At 29.6% G+C, this 19,849-nt stretch overlaps 1 protein-coding gene across 1 annotated transcript in view; it reads right to left on the bottom strand.

The window, feature by feature from the left end:
- LOC145185147 (uncharacterized) overlaps positions 1-19,220 on the bottom strand; it is a 37,435-nt gene extending 18,215 nt beyond the window's left edge. The window contains exons 1-4 of the mRNA XM_090092101.1: positions 18,991-19,220; positions 12,981-13,033; positions 12,654-12,908; positions 8,532-11,724 (exon numbers count right to left, since the gene is read on the bottom strand). Of these exons, the coding sequence (XP_089948227.1) occupies positions 8,532-11,724; positions 12,654-12,908; positions 12,981-13,033; positions 18,991-19,019 (3,530 nt within the window). The 5' untranslated portion in view covers positions 19,020-19,220. The remainder of the gene's footprint in view (positions 1-8,531; positions 11,725-12,653; positions 12,909-12,980; positions 13,034-18,990) is intronic.
- Positions 19,221-19,849: the final 629 nt, after the last annotated feature.

Genomic DNA, 19,849 nt, shown 5'->3' with positions numbered 1-19,849 from the left:
GAAAAAGCCTCTCACGGTTGCATAACTAAAAAAAACAAAGTCGAAAACGTTCGCTTTGTTCAACTTTTTCACTTTTACTTTGTTAAAAATTCCAAAACTACGCTGCACAATCAGACCAGACTAAAAGTCGATAAAATTTCTGCAAGCGAAAGACAAGAAAACGCGGCGACCGACAAAATAGTAATAATAAGTAATATGATAGGATAACAGCTCAATTTATATTGCGATTACATTAAACATGATTAGGATCACACTTCTTATTGTTTTCACAAAATCATAAACAAACATTGATAGTATGAACACTTTGTTTGACTCGAGATATTTTGTATTTAGGAGGTTCTTTCATTGTATGTACTTAGAGATCAGATTGCTCTTAATTTCCGTAAGTCACAATGTACATTACCAATTGTTGAAGAAATTAAAGCATAACTCAAGTCCAACAAAACACAACAAGAAACAAAAGTTCGCTTAATTGAGCCAGAGAAGGCTTCAAAATGCAGGCGTCCCTGTTGCTAAGACCGTTACCATGGAAAAAATTAAAGGACCTAGGTTACTAAAACTCAAATATCTTTTTCAATAAAAACAAAACTTGCATTTGGCTTTCAGATTTGAAATAAGCTCAATTTTTTTTTTGTATTTGTATCAAAAAAAGAAGGGGTGGGGGGAGTTCCACCATCCATCTTCATTTACGGTAAGATACAGCACTGAGAAGTTGAACGGTGTGATCCTAAATTACTAAATTTCAAATCAATGTAAAACTCATATCATCCGGATGTAAAGAATTTTTCTATTTTCATTCTTTCTATTCTTTTTTATGTAATTAATTTTACCAAAATACTCCAAATTAAGATAAAAAATTTATTGACTCAACTTTGTCTTGTAGTTGAGCATTTAAATCATTATTCTATATAAGGATATTTTCCAGCATTTATCAATTTTTTATAAAAATTGAGTTTTACTTAATTATTTGGAGCTTTATAAATTAGTTTACCCATAAATTATTTGTCTATTATTTTATAAAACTATGCATATTTATAAAGCTTCAAACAATTATTTCTGGAAAGTGATAAATGCTGCTGATAAAGTCGATATTTCCTTTTTGATTTGGCGGCAGAACCCTCTCCTCTTGCCGTTATTGTATTATTACAGTTGCCCCCTACCCTCATTTTTAGCACGAATAAGCATTTTTCAAACTCCTTTCCCCTCCCTTATAACGTAAGTTGTAAAAGATCTGAATTTAACCAACCCCACTCCCTCCTTGCTCATTTTGTTCGTTTCTTTGGTGTTCTTTCCTCCCCTGTCCGTCCTTTGGGCACATTTTGGTTCAGAATTATTGACGCTTTGATTTCATCCAAAGGATCCAGAGGATCGAAAAATTCAATGACAGTCTTCGACGTAAAACATTTAAAAGATGTGTAAAACAGTATGTGGTTATTTTGTAAGTTATTTCTTATATCCTTCTGTTTTTTTCTTTGCTAAAGTGCCGTTCTCCAGTTTCAATTAATAAAAATTTAATTTAAACTGAATAATTGAGCTCTGATGCAGCTATGGGGCTATGAGATTCCACTTGCATTTAAATTGTTTAAACTCTATAAGTTTGAAAACAATGCTTTAATGATTATTTGGGAAAGAAACCCTTTTTATTTCGATAGTATATTACTATTGCAATTTTATGTTTACTGATGAAAATAACTGAAAGATCTTCATGCAATCATTTTTATCACCAACAAATATGTTGTTAGAATGTGATTTATTTGTTGATTTAATAATATACATTCATTATTGAATCAATGATATTCAATAATGTAAATGATTGCATAAAGTTCTTTAACTTCGTAAATCAAAATAGTTTACCACAGAACTAGATAAACTGTTTTTTCAAGATATTTAACAATTTTTCAACAATTTTTAACAAATTCCTAGATATTTAACAATTCTAATACAAAGTTTAATCATCATATTCTGCAAGAAAACATCTCTTCAGCTGTATATAAATAATCTCAGTTTCACACCTGTAGCATCTCAACATAGTCATATAAAAGTTACTATTATGCAACGTTAAACATAATTAAATTCATAATGGAATCAAGTTTAAGTGTTAAACTTGATTTAATATTAATTCTCCCTCAAAAATACCAAAAAGCTTTTTAAAGTTATTTTATGCTAAAAGCATTTTTCAGCTAGAAGACATTGTTGTGTGAAACTGTGGAAGTAGCATTTGGTACAATAAAAAAATCCACCAGTTAAAATAATTCCAGAACAAACAAAACTTAAGAAAGCAAAAATAAACAATGGGTTTTTACACTCAGAAACAAATGGCTTAAGGTTCGTGTGATGAATTTTTAAATCCTAGTGAGAATTTTTCATTTTCAGTAATTTATGTACCATTTCTATAGTAATGATACAATTATAAAAAGCATACAACTATAGAATTTATAAAAATATGCAATTTACAAAAATATACAATTATAAAACAAATTTCAGAATCTTCAAAAATTTATTTAAAAAAAAGCAACAGAAAAACAGTTTTTTTTTTAAAATAATTATCTTGAGTAAGTAAATTGAATTTATAAAATACCAAAATAGTTAATCAATAAGATATCAGAAGATATCATATATACATATATATATATATATATATATATATATATATATATATATATATTTATGAATGTATACATATATATAAAAACTTGACGGCTTATCACTTCAATCTTTTTCAATATTTCTGTGTTATGTAGTAATTTTAGTATTTTTTTTAATATTTTGTTTTTTAGATTTAATAAGCACTTCTGTTCAATATATGGTGCTATGAAGAAAATATCTTGATTATCATTATAAAAAGGTTACCAAATATGCAGCGAAACATGAAAGTAAAGCAAGTGCTTGTTAAGTATGTAATTCTATTTTCTGAATGAAAACTGAGGCACAGGTTTTTTAATATTCTACTTCCTCTAAACTTCACCATTAAACCTTTAAAAGTACAAGAAAAAACATATCGTAAGTTAAATTGCGATGAAAGAGATGCATTTTGAAAGTTAATTGTTCTAATTAAGTTTTAAAAGACTCTTTAAGATCTAAAGAAAACCAAAGTTTTTGTCAAATTAAAAAAAAATTTTAAAAATTAGTTTTACTCTACTTTATTATATTTCAAATATTTTTTACTGATTTTACAGCTTTTTTTAGTCTCATATATGTGTTGGGAAGATAACATCTTTTAGTGATCATTGGAAAAAACTTCAGAAACTAAAAGTAAGCTGGAAAAATTGAAAAAATCTTAAAATATACGTCTGTTAAATAATTTCCAATATTTTCCAATAGATATTATTGGGTTTATTTATATTTTACATGCTTTTAAATTCATGATAAAATGTTGGATATGAAAAGAAAAAGTAGCTGTTCAGTATTTTTTGTTTTTTTAGCTGATAAAAGCACAAAACATAATACTAAAGAAAAACATTGGGTTAGGCAAGGTGACAAGATTGATAACTGGCGGATTGTAACACGAATAATAGCGTTGAGAGTCAAAATGAGAAAACCTTTTTCTTTACTTGTTAATCGAAAGAACACAGATATCAGAAGTTTTAATTCATATAATTTCTACTCATAAAGTATATTTCTTTTGACTGATAAACGATACATATATATATATATATATATATATATATATATATATATACATATATATATATATATATATATATATATATATATATATATATATATATATATATATATATATATATATATATATATATATATATATATATATATATATATATTTATGTATGTATACATATATAGACAGAAACGCTTTTTTTGTACCTTTTACTCAGAGCAGAATCTTTTGTTACATTCAAGATAACATAAATAAATTCATCTATCGGACTGAATTTTTTATTGACCATCCGAGAAACTTAATCCATTATTAAGAAAAATAACCAGTGCTCAGCGTCAATTACATGAAATTATGTTAAGAGATAATACATGTTGTTAACTTTTTTTTTGTTCTAATGTAGTTAACGTCTAGTTTTTGATATTTCGTGATCAAGAAATTGTCAAATTGTAAATTTTTAAGTGAAGATAAAAAAGAAAATGTGATTATCTTTGATGTGAACTGTTTAGGGAATAAACAAATTAAGAAACACTTTCTGACTTTATAACAACGAGTTTCTAAAAAACGCCCATCATGAGTATATTCTTTTCGAAGCGAAAACTCAGTAAGCGAAACTTGATTGCTTCTTAAGCTATGACAACTGAAATAAAAATTTATAATGCTTAATGTAACACGCCACTTTCAGCTCACACCACGCCGTTATGAATTTATTTCACTTTTAATTGTAACACAAAACGTTTTGCATTTAGATGCGTTAAAGTTACAAATCAAAGTCAAAAAAAGAGGTCTTATGAAATATGGTCAGCAGAAAAATTATGATTAGCTGACCATAAGAAAAATGACTGGCTGACGTACACAGAAGGGACATTTAAGAGTCTTGATTGAAGAAAGAAGGAAAATAATGTTTTGCCAGTAAAATTTCTTAATACCTGAATGAAATCTGTTAATACCTGAATCATATTTTTTATCTGTATGTGCAATACTAAGAGCTATTCCAAATAAGTTGCTAATTGCATAAATTAAGAATTAAACTCAAAATTCAGTAAATCTTTTATTGGCAATAATTTTTACACACGATCCGCTAAATTTACTTTTAATCATATAACTTAAAGCAAATTGATCAAGTAAGTCTTGTCATATAGTTAAAGGTGAAAAACGAGCAGCCGTTGAAATTCAGTCTTCTTGGAGGTTGTGAAAGAATATATAAAGATGTATAATTTCTCACCACCCATTTGAAAAATCTAGCTCCGCATAAAATCCAAAGAAAAATGTAAAGTAAATTTATTTATATCAGTAAATTAAAAGTAACATATAAGTTACTTTTAAATAACTATTACTACTACGCATTGAATACTTCAAAATTTCAAAAAATCATTACAATTAGACATATTTTCTAATCAAACTAACAAAAATATCTGTTGGTTGTTTTTTTTATTATTTCGCGGTTTTCCGCTGGCAAAACAACATTTCTGACAAAAAAAAATTTGCTTCATAATGGCAGCTCGAGTCAGTCATCTAGTAAATATATAACATTGAGTGAGAGTAACTGCCTGTTTAGTTTTTTTCACATTAGCAATGCGGAAAGCTCTTTTCAGAAATTTAAACTAACACATGAAGGATCTCTCTATTCTCCTAATTGCGGTAAAAACGAGCATAAAATGATATGTTTGCCTGTTTAAAAGTAAGGAGGATGGAGAAATTCTAATGAATGTGCTCCTTTAAGTATAAAAGCTATATTTTTTGGTCAGAATGAAACATATGTGAAGAAAATCCTGAAAAAATAAATAAAGATTTCAAAACATTTTTACTGAAGGATAACGAGAACTTCAGGAACGGTGGAGGGGGTAATTGTTCAAAAGATGGGAGAAAAAAATGGGTGGGAGTTGAAAACTCTAAAGTTACTCTGCTGAAAACAACCCAGCAAAAGACTATCCCCGTTTAAGAAAAGGGCAGAAAAGTTTAACAGTCTTCTCTCAAACATTTAAACTTATTTTATTTAAGAAATTAGTTTTGTTTGTTTGATGAATTTAATCATACATACTTGTAAAGCTGTGTATGCTTCAAATTATTATTTAAAAAAAGGCAAATAATCTTTAAAAACAAGTGTCGTAAAATTGGAATAATAATTATTAGCAAAACTAAATAAAAAAGTTCTAAATCGAAGAGATTTTTTCATTCAGTGAGTGAAATTTAAATAGAGGGATTCGAATGAAGAAAGTTCGAAAATATGAAAAGCTCTAAGGGCGACATAGACACGTCGCACAGTGAATCATCTAATACAAGCTAGGTGGATAAATGTCATTTCAAGGAACCAATTAGTAGATAATCCCATGATATTTCTGAACATTTTCTAGAAAAAACTCCAAGTATTATTTAGTGCACGTGTTTTTAAATATTGAATTGTTATGGCTTCAGTGACACTAAAAGAAAAATATATTTTTGTTGTCAAATTTGTTGCAATTTTGCAGTGTAGGAATAGTTTATAGAAAACTTATTGTGAATAATAATTACTGCTGTTGCGATGAATTTTACTTTAGAGGGTATGTACTTTGTATTTTATCGATATTTTAATTCGAATGAGTGGTATAACTAGTGTTCTGTAGACTTTAAAAACAATATATAAAAATTGTAATTTATTTTTCGTTTTTTAATTTTCAAAGCATGTAACTATTTTTATCCACATATATTCAGGCGAATTTTTTTACATAGAATAACCACAACCCCCTAAAGTGTTTAGATATAAAAATTTGGCTGCCCAGGTCGGCCCGTTTAAGTTTTGTTGAACTTTTTTCAGACCGAGTGCATTCTATTACAATATTGGAATTATTTGAAGAATGGCGAAAGCATACAAAAGAAGAACGAAATACTCTTCTGTGAAACTTTATTCTGAAAGAATATAGTACAGAAAATGTGACTTGTGATTCGCAAAAAAAAATACTATTAAAAATTACAAGCATATCCGCTAAATTTGCAGAAAAGTGGAATGCAGCCAATAGAACTATAGATAAATTTTTAAACAAAACTAAAAGTTGGTTAGAGAGCAATAGTTTAGAATTTAAGATAAGTTTGCATCGGTCCAGTGCTTCCACAACATCTGAAGGAAGTCGGCCTCAAGGTTGGCCCAAAAAAAACTTTGAAGACTAATGTATAAAAACCAAAAGACGTAGAGTTGTAGATTTAGTACAATCGTGGAGTGCCAGTGAACTAACCACAGCTGCTGAAATAGCACATTGTTTATCGGGTCAGAGAGGCGTAGCTACTTCTATTAAAAAAAGTGCAGAAACAATAAAACAAAGAAAATCTTCTGATGTGATTTGTGGCAGCAAACAATTGAGTACCGATGAGGCATTAGCTTATTATGTAAATTCTAAGTGTGCTAGTCACTCATAAATAAACAAAAAAGTGGTCTGTGAAAGCGGAACGTGAAGTATTTCCGTCTTACCATAATTTATGTAAATCCAAAAAGTCGTATTACCCTCCAGAGGTTTTTACTTCTGTCTCAGAAACGCGGGCTGAAATTCAACTTCAAGCCATACTGAATAAAACAACTGAACGGTTAATAACAACACAAAGTCATTTTCTCAAAAATGAACCTTCTAAATCGTCACTAACATTGTTAAGCAAATGGGGATGTGACGGAAGTTATGGCAATAGTACCTACAAACAAAGATTTGAGAACTTCGATGCTAATGATGAATATCTGTTTGTTTTTGCATTTGTCCTATTGAGATTGAGTGATGATTGTCATAATATTTTTTGGCAAAAACCCCGCCCATCATCAACACTTTGTTGCCGACCAATTAAATTCATCTTTTCAAAAGAAACACATGAATTTACTGTAATAGAAACTAACAAAGTTTTGAAAGAAATATCTGAACTTATTCCAACACTGTGTACTGTTGGTGAATTTAAATTTATTGTGAAACGCAATCTGTTACATACAATGACAGACCCAGTGGGCATCGACGTCATTCTCACGTCGGTTCGATGTTAGTTTTAGGTTAGCGACGTTGCCAACGTAAAGTCAACATCGCACCAACGTGAGATTGACGTCGAAAATTAACATCAAGTTGCGATGTTAAATCAACGTCAAAACGACGTAAAACATCGCGATAACATCGCATATTAACGTCGATCCAACTTTCCATTTCCAACGTTAATGCGATGTCGCACTCGACGTCGCCTAAACGTTAAACCAACATCGCCGTGCCCACTGGGGACGGAAAAGTTTGCCTTAACTGACACGCGTTCAACACAAATATGTTATATCTGTGGTGCAACTCCTAAAATGATAAATGGTTAATTAAAAGACATGGTTGATGAAAAAGAAAATTGCAGTTTTGGTTTTTCTACCTTGCATGCTTGGATCCGTACCTTTGAATGCTTGCTACACATAAGCTACCACTCGGACATAAAAAAGTCGCAAGCTAGAAGCAATGAGAATAAGTGTCGTATCAAACAACATTTGGAAGAACGTTGTTTGATACGACACTGTTTTATGTTATGGCAATACAAATGATGGCAACACAGCTCGCAGAATTTTTCTAAATCCAGAAAAGAGCGAAGAGAATACAGGACGCCGAATTAATTAAAAAATTATTATTTTATTAAGAACGCTATCTTCTAGCAATGAAATTGATTGCGTCAAATTTGAAAAAAAAATAAAAATGTTTGAATCTCTTTTTAAACCATAAAATAAAAACATCATTCAATTTAACCTCCTACAGTAAGTCCAAAAATGAGTTTCATGTACTTTTAAAAAATTGACCATACACTAATAAAACAATAGAAATCAAGAATTTTGAAAACGATTCTCAAAATTATTTGACAATTTCCATTTTTCGTTTATATCCATTTCATACTTTTCAAAAAGCCTGCTATCAAACAGAATTTTATATTATATTTTGTATTCAATGTTGATGGATGATTGATACCTAAAATAACCGTTCGTAATTTATCAACTTGGTAATAAATTTCTAAAGCATCATTATATTTTCCCATATTCTTCAAACAGCTTGCTATATTATTTTTTGTATCCAATGTTGATGGATGATTTATACCAAAAACTTCCGTTTGTATTTTATCAACTTGATAATTAATTTCTAAAGCTTCATTATATTTTCCCATGTCATCCAAACAGTTTGCTATATTATTTTTTGTATCCAATGTTGATGGATGATTGATACCTAAAGTATCTGTTCGTATTTTATCAACTTGGTAATAAATTTCTAAAGCTTCATTATATTTTTCTATATTCTTCAAACAGACTGCTATATTATTTTTTGTACCCAATGTTGATGGATGATTGATACCTAAAGTATCCGTTCGTATTTTGTCAATTTGATAATAAATTTCTAGAGCTTCATTATATTTTCCCATTCCATACAAACAGTTTGCTATGTTATTTTTTGAAGCCAATGTTGATAGATGATTGATACCTAAATTATCCGTTTGTATTTTATCAACTTGATAACAAATTTCTAAAGCTTCATTAAGTTTTCCCATTCCATACAAACATTTTGCTATATTACTTTTTGTATCCAATGTTGATGGATGATTGGTACCTAAAACATCCATTTGTATTTTATCAACTTGATAATAAATTTCTAAAGCTTCATTATATTTTCCCATATCATCCAAACAGCTTGCTGTATTGTTTTTTGTATCCAATGTTGATGGATGTTTGATACCTAAAATATCCGTTCGTATTTTATCAACTTGGTAAAAAATTTCTAAAGCTTCATTATATTTTCCCATATTCTTCAAAGAGCTTGCTATATTGTTTTTTGAATTTAATGTTGATGGATGATTGATACCTAAAACATCCGTTTGTATTTTATTGACTTGATAATAAATTTCTAAAGCTTCATTATATTTTCCCATATTCTTCAAACAGCTAGCTATATTGTTTTTTGTAGACAATGTTGATGGATGATTGATACCTAAAATATCCGTTTGTATTTTATTTACTTGATAATAAACTTCTAAAGCTTCATTATTATTTCCCATTCCATACAAACAGCCTGCTATATTATTTTTTGTATCCAATGTTGATGGATGATTGATACCTAAAACATCCGTTCGTATTTTATCAACTTGATAATAAATTTCTAAAGCTTCAATATATTTTCCCATTCGATACAAACAGCCTGCTATATTATTTTTTGTAATCAATGTTGATGGATGATTAATACCTAAAATATCCGTTTGTATTTTATCAACTTGATAATAAACTTTCAAAGCTTCATTATATTTTCCCATATTCCTCAAACAGCTTGCTATATTATTTTTTGTATTCAATGTTGATGGATGATTGATGCCTAAAACTTCCGTTTGTATTTTATCAACTTGATAATTAATTTCTAAAGCTTCATTATATTTTCCCATGTCATCCAAACAGTTTGCTATATTGTATTTTGTATCCAATGTTGATGGATGATTGATACCTAAAGTATCTGTTCGTATTTTATCAACTTGGTAATAAATTTCTAAAGCTTCATTATATTTTCCCATATTCTTCAAACAGACTGCTATATTATTTTTTGTACCCAATGTTGATGGATGATTTATACCTAAAGTATCCGTTTCTATTTTATCGACTTGATAATAAATTTCTAAAGCTTCATTATATTTTCCCATTCCATACAAACAGTTTGCTATGTTATTTTTTGAAGGCAATGTTGATTGATGATTGATGCCTAAATTATCTGTTTGTATTTTATCAACTTGATTACAAATTTCTAAAGCTTCATTAAGTTTTCCTATTTCATACAAACATTTTGCTATATGAATTTTTGTATCTAAAGTTATTTCATTCTCAGCTCCGTATTTTTTTGTGTTATATTTTTGAATGGCGTCAAGTATTTTTATTGCTTCTTGAAAAAAACCTTTGTTTGACAAAAAACTTTGGATTCTTTCACTCTGTTGATGGAACACTTCACACATTTTTGACTTGTTAATACGAAACATATAGATGAAATGGTTATAGAAGTGCTTCCCGTCATCAACGTGTTCTTTTACCTCTACCAACTGTAATTTTAGAAAATAGATGATGTTTTCTTCGCATGCATCGGTTATTTCTTTGCGTTTTTGATAACATTTACACGCTAACTGTGTCATTTCATGCATCGCGTACCTGTCATTGTCATCGTCGAAACGATCAAGCAACGAATAACTGACTAATAATCTTATTGCTTGATTTATCGAAAGTTCTTCTTCTATTTTCATGTGTTTTGAAATACCGTGAAGAAACTTTTTTGTAATGTGTTGACCGTCGCAATGCGATAAGTGGTTTAAAAGTTTTATTGACTTTTCATTCGATGTTTCTATTTTTTTTAATATTATGTTAATTGATGTTATTGCAGACTTTGTTTCCTCTTCGGTGGGGATGTCTTCCTCCAGCATTTCAATGGGATAAGATCGAAAAAGATCTAGATATTCCTGCAGAGAAACGCTGTTGTTGTTTATATAGAGAATGGCTTGATTAATGGCGAGTGGATGGTATCGAAGCACTTCGGCTATTTCTTTAAGTTTTTCGTCATCGTTTGTTAATATTTGTTTAATGCTTCTTTTAGCTAATAGAAACGCATCTTGAGGCGAGAAAGATTGAATCTGCACTTGATTAACATCTTCAGACCAAGACTTCCATTGCGATGTTACCAAAGTAAAGGCATTTTTATTATTTGACACACATTTTTGAAATATCTTCCTGCTCTCATCATCCACGTTGTCGAAGATGTATAACGTTTTTTCTCTTTCAAAGTAGTGATGTATTTTTCTAGACACTATTTCAATATCGAACGGATCGCCTTGAGAATCTTTTACGCTTAGCCCTAGTTGGTGACAGAGATTAGTCATAGAAACTCGTATTTTGTGTATTGCTGCATCCACCCACACAATACTTTCAAAATGGTCGTTGTATATTGCTGCATACTTTCTAGCAAGTTGAGTCTTTCCTACCCCAGACATTCCAGTTAAAATCGTGATTGATTTACCCGAATGGTTTGTTTTGCAAACGTGTTTGTGGATTTGTTTAAGTTCATCGTCACGTGAAAAGAAGGCTTTTGTCGGTGGTCGGACACCGAAAATGGAGTGTCGGGATATTAACTCTAAAATACAAAAACTTTTCATTTTTAACTGCACGGTGACATTTTTGAGGAATGTTTAGAAGTTATTTTTTGAACGGCTATTCGCTGTTCACTTGTTTTTGATAGTTATAACAATAAATTATATCGAAGACTTAAATGACAATTAAATCGACGATTTCTGTAAAAAATTTATCACTAACAGCTGAATGCAACTTTTAATACGCTTGCTATTTTTATGTTGAAATGTTTCGTCTATAAATTTGTTTTAATTTCAAGCAATTCCTGTTGTAAACGCTATTTAAAACAGTTACAGTGTTTATAAGAAAAACCGTTTTTCACGTAAAATACTCCCAGAGGGATTATTTTGAAGTTTAATATGAGAGCCTCGAAATAAAACTATTGTTTTTTCAAAATCGAAATTAATTTTCTTAAAAAGGTATTTTGAAAAAGTTGAAAAAAATATATCTACGTTTGAAGTTTATGCAGTTTACCCTTTGGGGGATTGTGGGAGGTTAAAAATGTGCAATGTCCGAGGGTTTCAAAAAAATCGACACACCGAATTTCAGAGTCTCAGTCACATTCAGTTTTTTTTTCATATTTTTAAATAACTAATATTGTAAACGAAGTAATTAATTGTAATAATGCTATAAATAGACCTTTTTTGAGCTTAATTAAACTGTAAATTTATTCCGCAAAATTGCTAAATGAATTTGCTGATAAAAAGGCCTAAAGATTTGTGAGATAAATAAACTAAATAAATTAAAGAAAGTTTGTCATTTTCAAAAATGTTCCTTTTAGGTAAAAAAATCTTTTAATGGTTAGTAGTCTTTTAACCTTTTTTGTATATTTTATGTTTTGTTTTTTTTTTATCTCTAATAAATATTCAGGGGCAGCCAGAGAACTTCGGCATGAGAAGGCGACACAGAAACTATGAAGCTCAAAATACCTACTTCGTTCGCATTCACTGATCAAATCTTTACGGTTGCAAAAAAGTAATCCTTTTTTCACATCTCGCCATTTTTTTGATGAATTATTCTTACGCCATTGGTTCAGTATTTGCAACGTTCGTTCTCTTGTAGTTTCAAATTTTTCTTTTACATTGTCGATTGCTGAGTCATCAACCGAAAGGCATTGAGCAAATTTTTGCCAGTCATAAGTCAGCAAATCAGCAAGCGTTGTAAATACATCTTGCGGAAATTTTTCAACTAAGAGAGAAGGGTTTTTTTTGAGAATCGAAAATCTGTCTCAAATGGGAAACATTAAAAATATTTTAATACCCTTTATATCGTCGAACTCGTTCTCCATGAAATCTTCGTCTTTTAAAACCGTTCTACAAAAAAGAAGTCCGTTATTGGTTATGATAAATTTCACCAAAACGCTCTTAAATTCGTCAGCAAACTATTTTTAAGGTTAATAAACGAGTATAAAGAGTAGTTTTAGAAATGAAAAAAACCGTTTGATATCAGATACTTCAGACACCTCCTAAGTAACTGAAACAAAACTGCCATCCTAGTAAACTTCCTTTTTATAGAATACATTTTTCTATATCCACCAATAAATTTTTTAATTTGACTGTTAAAGTGGTTTGACATACGGGGACTCTGCACTTTAAGAACAGAAAAGATGCCAAAAGTCCATCTTTCCTAAAGCAACTATTTTAAAAGAAACTTGAGCAATTCAGAATAATGCAGCAGTGCCTGCATGATTGAGATCTGCTTAAATTAGGACTTGTGGGATTGTTTTGAAATAATGATTAATAAAGAAATGATTTAAAGAACAAACAAAGTTTTGAAGTCTAAGACGCAATTAGAAGCATAATTTAAAGGTGTATTTTGAAAATGGGACTAACACTGTCATATTACACGTTTTCTTTTATTTATTTTTTTAGCTTTATTTATACCAGTTTAAAATGTGAGAGGTTTTTCAAAAAGGGCACGTTTTGCAGAACAACTTGATTGTGACAAAATTTCGAATGATTTAATGGATGCGAATTAAGTGTATTTGGATAGACTTATAAAAATGATTAAACTTCTAGAACCCTCCAAAAATTTTGACAACTTCCTTTTCGTTAAATGACGAGCGTATCTCTCTCCAGGATTGCATTTATTTGTGGTATTTTAAAATTCATACGTCATGACGCAAATATTTTTCAAAATGTTAAGAGTAAGGGTCTGCGTATCGTTACTATTTTGAACCGATAACGATATGAAACGATAACGATATGAAACGATATGAGTTTGTCTATGAAACGATAATATCGGTTTAGTTATCGTTTGAACCGATATCTTATTTTAAACTGACTTTATTAAAACTTTGGAAGAAAAAAAGCCAAAAATTATGCGTTTTAATTTTGGAAGTATACATATTTAGCACTTAGTTCAGATTTTTTTGACAACATATATTGTGTTTACTAATGCATATGATTGATTAAATGTAAAAAAATCAGGAGTGGGGAGAGTTTCAACCTGGGGTTCATTTTGGAGAACAGTGTTGCTTCACTTTTTTTTGACAGAATTTTTGTGAAGTTAGACATCTAGATAATATATACAATTGGGAAGGATTAACTTGTAAAACCGGTAAAGATAGGCAAAACGACATCTTGACTCGACTTGAAGATTTATTAAATATTTGAACTAAAATTTGGCATTTAAAAAAAAAAATAAATTGGAATATTGTGAAAAATATCGTTATTATACCGATAAATATCGGTATTCTCGTTATTTTTATGTATTCCGATAAACCGATAAAAAAAAGCCGATAATATCGTTTCAACCGATAAGTTATCGGTTGGTTATCGGTTCAAACGATAAGTTATCGTTTCATAGACAAACTCATATCGTTTCATATCGTTATCATTTTATATCGTTATCGGTTCAAAATATCGGTTCATACCGATATCCGATAACGATACGCAGACCCTTAGTTAAGAGATGTTTTAATCACGTGGTTTTAGCGTCACCGGTTCAAACCAAGCTGCAGATTCTTTTACCTCTTTTTATTCTAAAATGCCGACCTAAAATGCTCAATTACATAATTAGATTTGGTAAATGATTTTTTATGCAACAAAAGATGTCTATGATTCCATCAAATGAATTCAATCACACAAAACGTTGTCTTAAATCAAGATTTGATCCTCTTCTTAACTTTACTTACCATCGGAATTAACTTTCTGATACTCCCCTACCTCCCCTTCGGCAGAGACGCTATTAATGTATGAATCTTTGACGTTTGGGCTAAAAGTTCATTTGAATTGTTTTAATGTTAATGTTTTTTTAGTACATGATTTGTAACAACCTCATTTTAAAGCAAGAATATAGCTCATTTTTTGATAACGAAAATAAAATAAAAGTCTAGTACAATATTTTTGTTAAGTTTATATAAACGGTTCATGATTTCTGATCACTCATTGGAAGCGGCTCTTTTGTTTTAGAATCTATTCAGCCACCTTTTGGTAATCATTAAGAAACCAATCTTCTCCTAGTTTTCGCACTGTTTTATGCTCTGAATAAATTCTTTATTCAATATACTATATTAAATTTTATGCAAAGTTAAAAGAATTTCTTAAGATCCTTAATTTCGTAAGCTAAACCAACAGCTTCAAAAAACTAGTAATTAGAGCAAAGTTAGAAGTTTAATAATTAAAACTGCCATATAATTAATTTTATGAATTTTTCGGGAAAGAGCCTTTTGGATTTACAAATTTAGAAGACACGAAAAATTAAGCTCCTGTCAAAAATGTTTTGTTTACAAATTTCAGTTGGAAAAACTTCTCTGATGACTGCTAAACATGCCACGAGCTAGAAATTCGTTCTTTTGGAGCTTTTGAAGCTTCTTGGAGCTTTTATGAAGATTGAAGGCGATTCTAATGTTGTTCAGATGCAGCTGCAACTCAACCGCTAGCAACAGGCCCAGCTACAAATCATTGTCGAGGTGGTTCTGGAACTCAACTAAGACCAACTGGCCCAACTGGTTCGGCTCTACGCCAATCTTTGTTGAAGTTCAAAAACACTTCACGTCGGTTCCATTCAAGTAAATTCTTATGAGAAACTTAAAACTTTCTACTGAATTAAATCTTCTTCATGATATCAAGCTTTCTAATTTAAACAACAATCTAATTTATTGAATAACAATTCGACTAAAAATAAATAAGTTTCATTTTAAAACATCATTTTTTTAGTTAAATAAAATTTAGATCGTTACTACTCGTTAAAGTTCAAAATTTTTTAAAAGTTTGTTAAAAATCCGTTAAAGCTCGTTCGGGATCGGAATCGTTAAAAAAAAATTTTGACCTCAAAATTGTCAGTTTGTGATCGTCTGGAATGAAATTTTTAAAATAAAAAATATGATCGGGATCGTTCAAAATATAAAAACATTGACACTTAATGTAAAATGACTTTCATTTCAGGTATATCAGTTAAAACGAGCAATTTTACACAAGCTTCAGCATCCACTATTGGCCTATGAGTAACATTTTCAGCTAAGTAGCCAGTTTCACTAAAAATATTTCATTAAAGGGTAAAAAAAACCAGCGCATTTAAAACTATTGACAATATTATTTGGTACAAAAATACGAGGTTAAGCTTGACCGACAAGGAAGATAAATCATAAGTTGTAACTGGTTTAACAGCATTTCCTGGTGGTATCATCCAACTATTTATGGTATTGTTATAAGAAACATTATGTGGACCACAAACGCCACCATTAAATGTAATGATTATGAACATAGATATATTTTAAAATAACTGATGTCATTTTCCTTTCACAAAAATATTTAAATAAAGCAAAATCATAATTATTATAGATGTACTTTAAGACACAGTCCTAGGCACATTTAATGGCTCTTTGTACAAGACTAGAGAACATCGTATAAAACAAGATTTATTATAAATCTCAAACTAAGTACAAACTTATGTAATGCCGCAATTATTAGTTATTGTTTAAAATAGCATTAATTATTTGAACTACATAAAATTATTTTATTTAGGATTAAAAAGCAATAAAAGAAGTAAGAAATAAAAATTTACTTCAGACCATCAAGAAATGTTTTCTGGTTTTCACGTTGCCGAGGCAACGACCTCTTAGACTTAAAAAAGGATTAAAGCAAAGAAGAAGTTGGTTTTACCAACCCACTGACTGAGTTTCATATAGCTTAAAAGTTGATATTTTTTGATTAAATTAGGGTGTCCTGAAGTACAAAAAGACTCTTAGTACACAAACCTCCCCCAGATTGCAAGGGTTGGATTTTTAGATTTATTTTAGACAACTATGATTGTTTACAAAATAATCATATAAGCCTTTATTGACATGAGATTGGCCAGAAGATTCTTTACAATATTTAACAAAACCGTAATATTAAATTAGTCCAAACAATGCATGATTTTCTAACAATAATATTAAGGTCAAAGGTACAAAGTATATGTTGTGCCATTGACCATTTGAGCACTTTTTAAAAAAGCTCGAAAATAATGCCTCTAGATCACGTTTTTTGGTCGAATGAGGAAAAAGTCAGAAGTATAATTTTTGCTTAAAATATGAGAGAATAACACAAACTTTGAAATGTTTTAAATTGACTCAGTAGTCCAGATGAAACTGCCCGTAAGCAATAAGTGGTAAAACATGCAACAGCTTCCCCTACTGTTGCTTGCCTATTTATTCTAATACCAAATTAATTAGTAGCTAATGTAAGTACAAATTTAAATGGAGCTCATCTTAAACCGCCATTATCAGGTGCTATCGAGATTGGTGAGTGTTGAAGATTACTGAAATCCTCTCATGCAAAACTCCTATTTTCTCAAATGTAGGAAGAGGGGACAACTGGAGGGTCTTCCTCGGTAATCTTTGTGTATTAGAATTACTAAAATTAATTAAACACTTAAAAAATAGGTTTTATTCACATATGACCATAGACTAATGTTGTACTCACTTGCAATCTTTATTCAAATCGAAGGAAACTCCTGACCTAATATTATTCTTCAAATTTACGTGCTCCGTTCCTTTAACACAAGTTTTTTTAATGGATTTTCTTCGATACTTTTCTGGATGACTGAAACCTCTTTTCCTCTTTTTATTCTGTTTTGATGAACTGATATTAGAACTTCGTTTTCTTTTCAAGTTTTGTTTAAAGCAGCAACAAAGTAACTTGGCAAAAATTCGCGAAACAAAAAAATGTTTTTTCGGCAGAAACTTCGTAATTTACTGGCTGAAAGGGTTTTTTATTATAAGAATAGATTTTAAAATAATAATTTAGGGAATTGCAAACCAGATTTATGTTGCTTCTGGTTAAAGTTGTGTCTACCTCTAAAATACAGATTTGTACGAAAAAGTTAGTTTTTGAAAAATAGTCAGTTTTGGTGTTTCTGAAAGAGCTGATTCATGTTTTTTAACTTTTTTTCTAACTTGAATTTTAAAAAACGATCGAAACTTTAGGTAGTTTTGGAAAATTCCAACACTTTTTCGAAATCTTTCTCCTTTTGAAGCGTTAGGCGTTTCACAGAAACTATGCGACTAAAACTTATTTTTTAGCACCACTTTTTTTTCTTAACATCTGTCCATGATTTCAATCGCTTCTTATTAACTCTATTAATTGAACTTAAAAAAATATTTTAAATTTTTAACGAAAGTTTTCTCATTTCTTTCTAATGAAGAATTTTATCCTCAATTTTTCGAGGATCGTAAAATATCAAACAAACATACATTCGTAATTTAATAGCAAGTAACGGAAATTTTTAAAACTTTCTTTTCTATGTTTGTTAATGGAACTTAATGAGTTTATCAAATGTTTAGTTAAAAATTAAAACTAAAGATTCTAATTACGTAACTCATGATAATTTATGCTGGTTTAAAACTCAAGTTAATATCTTGATCATTTTTCAGAAGTTAAAAAGTATGCATGGAGAATGGGCACTAGTAAATATTCCTAATCTCCAATCGGAAAGGAATTGCTGACTTTTTTGGGAACCCTAGTACCCAGTACCCAGTAAGATGAGTAGAGTAGCGGAACATAATATTTGATTATCGAACGGATTTTGCAGTCTTTTTCATACAGTTAAAGAAGCATTTTCTAAAACTGTTTTCTGATATCAAGTTTTTTATGTAAAGTTTGTTATATTGAAGTTCTGATATTCAATTACTCTCGCTTCATTCTGCGTTATTTATTCACTTCTCCAAAATCATTTTTTTCCCTCTTTTTCCCGTTTTTTTTTAAGTATGAAACTAAAATTGTTAAAGAATCTGATAATAATTAACACGAGTAGAACAAAAACAGATGACCTACAATTAATGACGTACCTGTTAATTCTGTGTTCTAGTATCTCCATTTTCTTACTGCAAATATTCTTTTCTAAAAATCTTTATGGAAACAACTGGTTCACAAAAACCAGTGTTGATCGACAAAACCAGTGTTTCTTTCTTCAGATTTTCTTGAAATATATAAACCAACTTGTTAATGAATTTACAATTAAAACTTTAACCTCAACACTAAGTAAAAAAACTGAATTAATCCTGTAACATCAAACAGTAAAATAAACAGGCTAGAAGAATTTTAGTAGAAAATGTTTTAAGTAAATAAACTCTCATGCGTTGAGATTAAACTCAATGTGAACGAGGTATTTTGAACGAAACAGATTATTTGCCACGAAGGTGGATCTTTAAGAAATCGGTTTGTAAACTTCATTTTGAAGTGTGAGTTCAGTTTGTGAATTCAGTTGGTTACTGTTATTATACTTTAAACTAACATTTACATTTGTTTGTTTTTTTCTATCAATAACAAATAATAAAAAACTTTAATTCGTCATTATGACTTATATATCTGTTGCAGAGGTTTATCGAAACCTTTAACAACAGTTTTGATATGGTTTCTAAAGTCCGCTAAAATAATACTTCTAGATGATGTTTTTTGGTCGAATGAGAAAAATGTCAAAAGTATAATTTTTGCTTAAAATATGAGAGAATAACTCAAAATTTATAATTAGTTGGTAAATTAAGAATAAATTAAAAAGCAGCATAAACAAAAGACTTTATTAATTGCAATTACAAATATTTAAAAAATAGGTTTTTGTTAATTTTTAACTTTTTCTTAAAATTTTCAATAGTTTTGAGTTATTAAATCAAATTAGGAAAAAACAAAAAAAAAAGCAGAACAACGCAT

This window comes from Hydra viridissima, unplaced genomic scaffold (genome assembly GCF_058129835.1).
Source record: "Hydra viridissima isolate aposymbiotic clone 2 unplaced genomic scaffold, HvirCarnegie_v1 scaffold_1, whole genome shotgun sequence".
NCBI classification, from domain to species: domain Eukaryota; kingdom Metazoa; phylum Cnidaria; class Hydrozoa; order Anthoathecata; family Hydridae; genus Hydra; species Hydra viridissima.
The sequence above is the reverse complement of the archived record's forward strand: the minus strand, read 5'-3'. Positions and strand labels throughout refer to the sequence as shown.